This window comes from Aureococcus anophagefferens (assembly GCF_000186865.1).
Source record: "Aureococcus anophagefferens unplaced genomic scaffold AURANscaffold_490, whole genome shotgun sequence".
Lineage (NCBI taxonomy): Eukaryota > Pelagophyceae > Pelagomonadales > Pelagomonadaceae > Aureococcus > Aureococcus anophagefferens.
The window spans coordinates 1-1,466 of NW_008705950.1; the positions used below are offsets into that span (position 1 = coordinate 1).

Below are 1,466 nucleotides of genomic sequence, written 5' to 3' on the forward strand. Positions count from 1 at the left end.
AAAACAACAACCCACACTTCGGAGGCCCCCGTAGAGGATCCCTCCGTCCTCCCTTGTGCTGTAACAGTGACACAGGATGATATAGATGAGTTAAACAGGGAATTGCAAGAACTGTTAACAGACTCAGAAGAGGGGGGGTTGGTCGAAATAGACTCGGCAAATGAAATCTACATCCCCCCTTGGCATTAGCACAGCAAGAGGTGATGGCCAGAACGGCGGATGATGGTGATGTCAGTTACGACGCTTTTGAGGGCCTCGATCGGGATGTGAAATGCAATCTGATTCGGTGGGCCGACGTCGCGGTAGAGGCAGCCTCAAAGGAACTCGGAAAAGAGTATGCCTTCTCCGCATTTTCATTGATTTTTTCATGGAAATCGGAGCAACAAATATATCACATCGACTTACAGATGGGCGCTTATCAGTTTGCTTTGATTCTCACGGAAAGTGAAAGTACGATTTATTCATCCGCAACGATGTCACTCGAGGACGCGTGCATCGACCTCGGTATCGACCATTTCAATGATCCCACTCTAAAAAATTTTTGTTCACTACTTTCTCCTCTCAATAGAATTGATCACTTCAGCAAATCAATTACGGATGGACGGGTGAAACCGGGAACTCTTTCGATAATTGGAGGCGGCAAGATTCACGCAAAGCCGAAGACCACAGGGTTCAGGGCGGTCATCTTCTTCTCCGCGTGCCTGATTGGGTGGCGCTCATACAACCCAAATGAGCAGTATAACGTGTTTAGTCTGCTGGACGAGATTTATGGTCGTGCTAAGAGTCCTGAAGAAGAAAAAAAGATCGAGATGGAATTCGAAAAACACCTCCCGTACTACAGAGAGTACTACGGTGAGGTCCATCTACGTGAAGTTCTATTAAGGCTAGATGAAAAAAGCACCCTTTTACAACGAGGCCTCTCCTACCTGTGCTAACTCCCGCAGCCATGAATAGCTGCATTCTGCTATCTTGAGGGGGCTTGAAGAATCCTATGCTAGCATGGAGCACCACCAAAATATAGCCATCTTCTAGAGAGATAGAGAGTTTTGTATCTCCCTAGTGGCTCGCTGGTACAGAGTCACCCAATATCCTTCCCCTTTCTTAATACTTTCTAACCCTGTTATAGTTGCTTCCCGCACTGTATGGCCCCCTGGAACAGCAAAAAGGCCTATGCGAAAAATGTTCGGTAAGAAGCAACCCCGCCCAAGGTTGTTTGACTGCAAGGACCAAGATTGTAAGGGGAATTGTAAAAGAAGTGGTTCCAATGGTGGCCTGTGTTCCAGGTGCCTAAAAGGAACGGCAACACAAAAGAAGAAGGAAGTAACAAACCGCACTTTGGAGTCCACCGTAGAGGATCCCTCCGTCCTCGCTTGTCATGTAAGAGTGACACAGGATGATATAGATAAGTTAGTGCCGAGGAGCGGATGTAGATTTGGCGCGCTGAGTCTATTTCGACCAAACCCCTC

General features: G+C 47.4%; 1 protein-coding gene across 1 annotated transcript; it reads left to right on the forward strand.

Moving 5' to 3' along the window:
* Nucleotides 1–189: 189 nt before the first annotated feature.
* Nucleotides 190–1,397, forward strand: AURANDRAFT_68858 (hypothetical protein; the record flags this gene model as incomplete). Its single annotated transcript, XM_009044591.1, has 3 exons — nt 190–872; nt 1,127–1,186; nt 1,284–1,397. Coding segments are annotated over 3 exons (857 nt in total), but the record flags the coding sequence as incomplete, so codon positions are not given.
* Nucleotides 1,398–1,466: the final 69 nt, after the last annotated feature.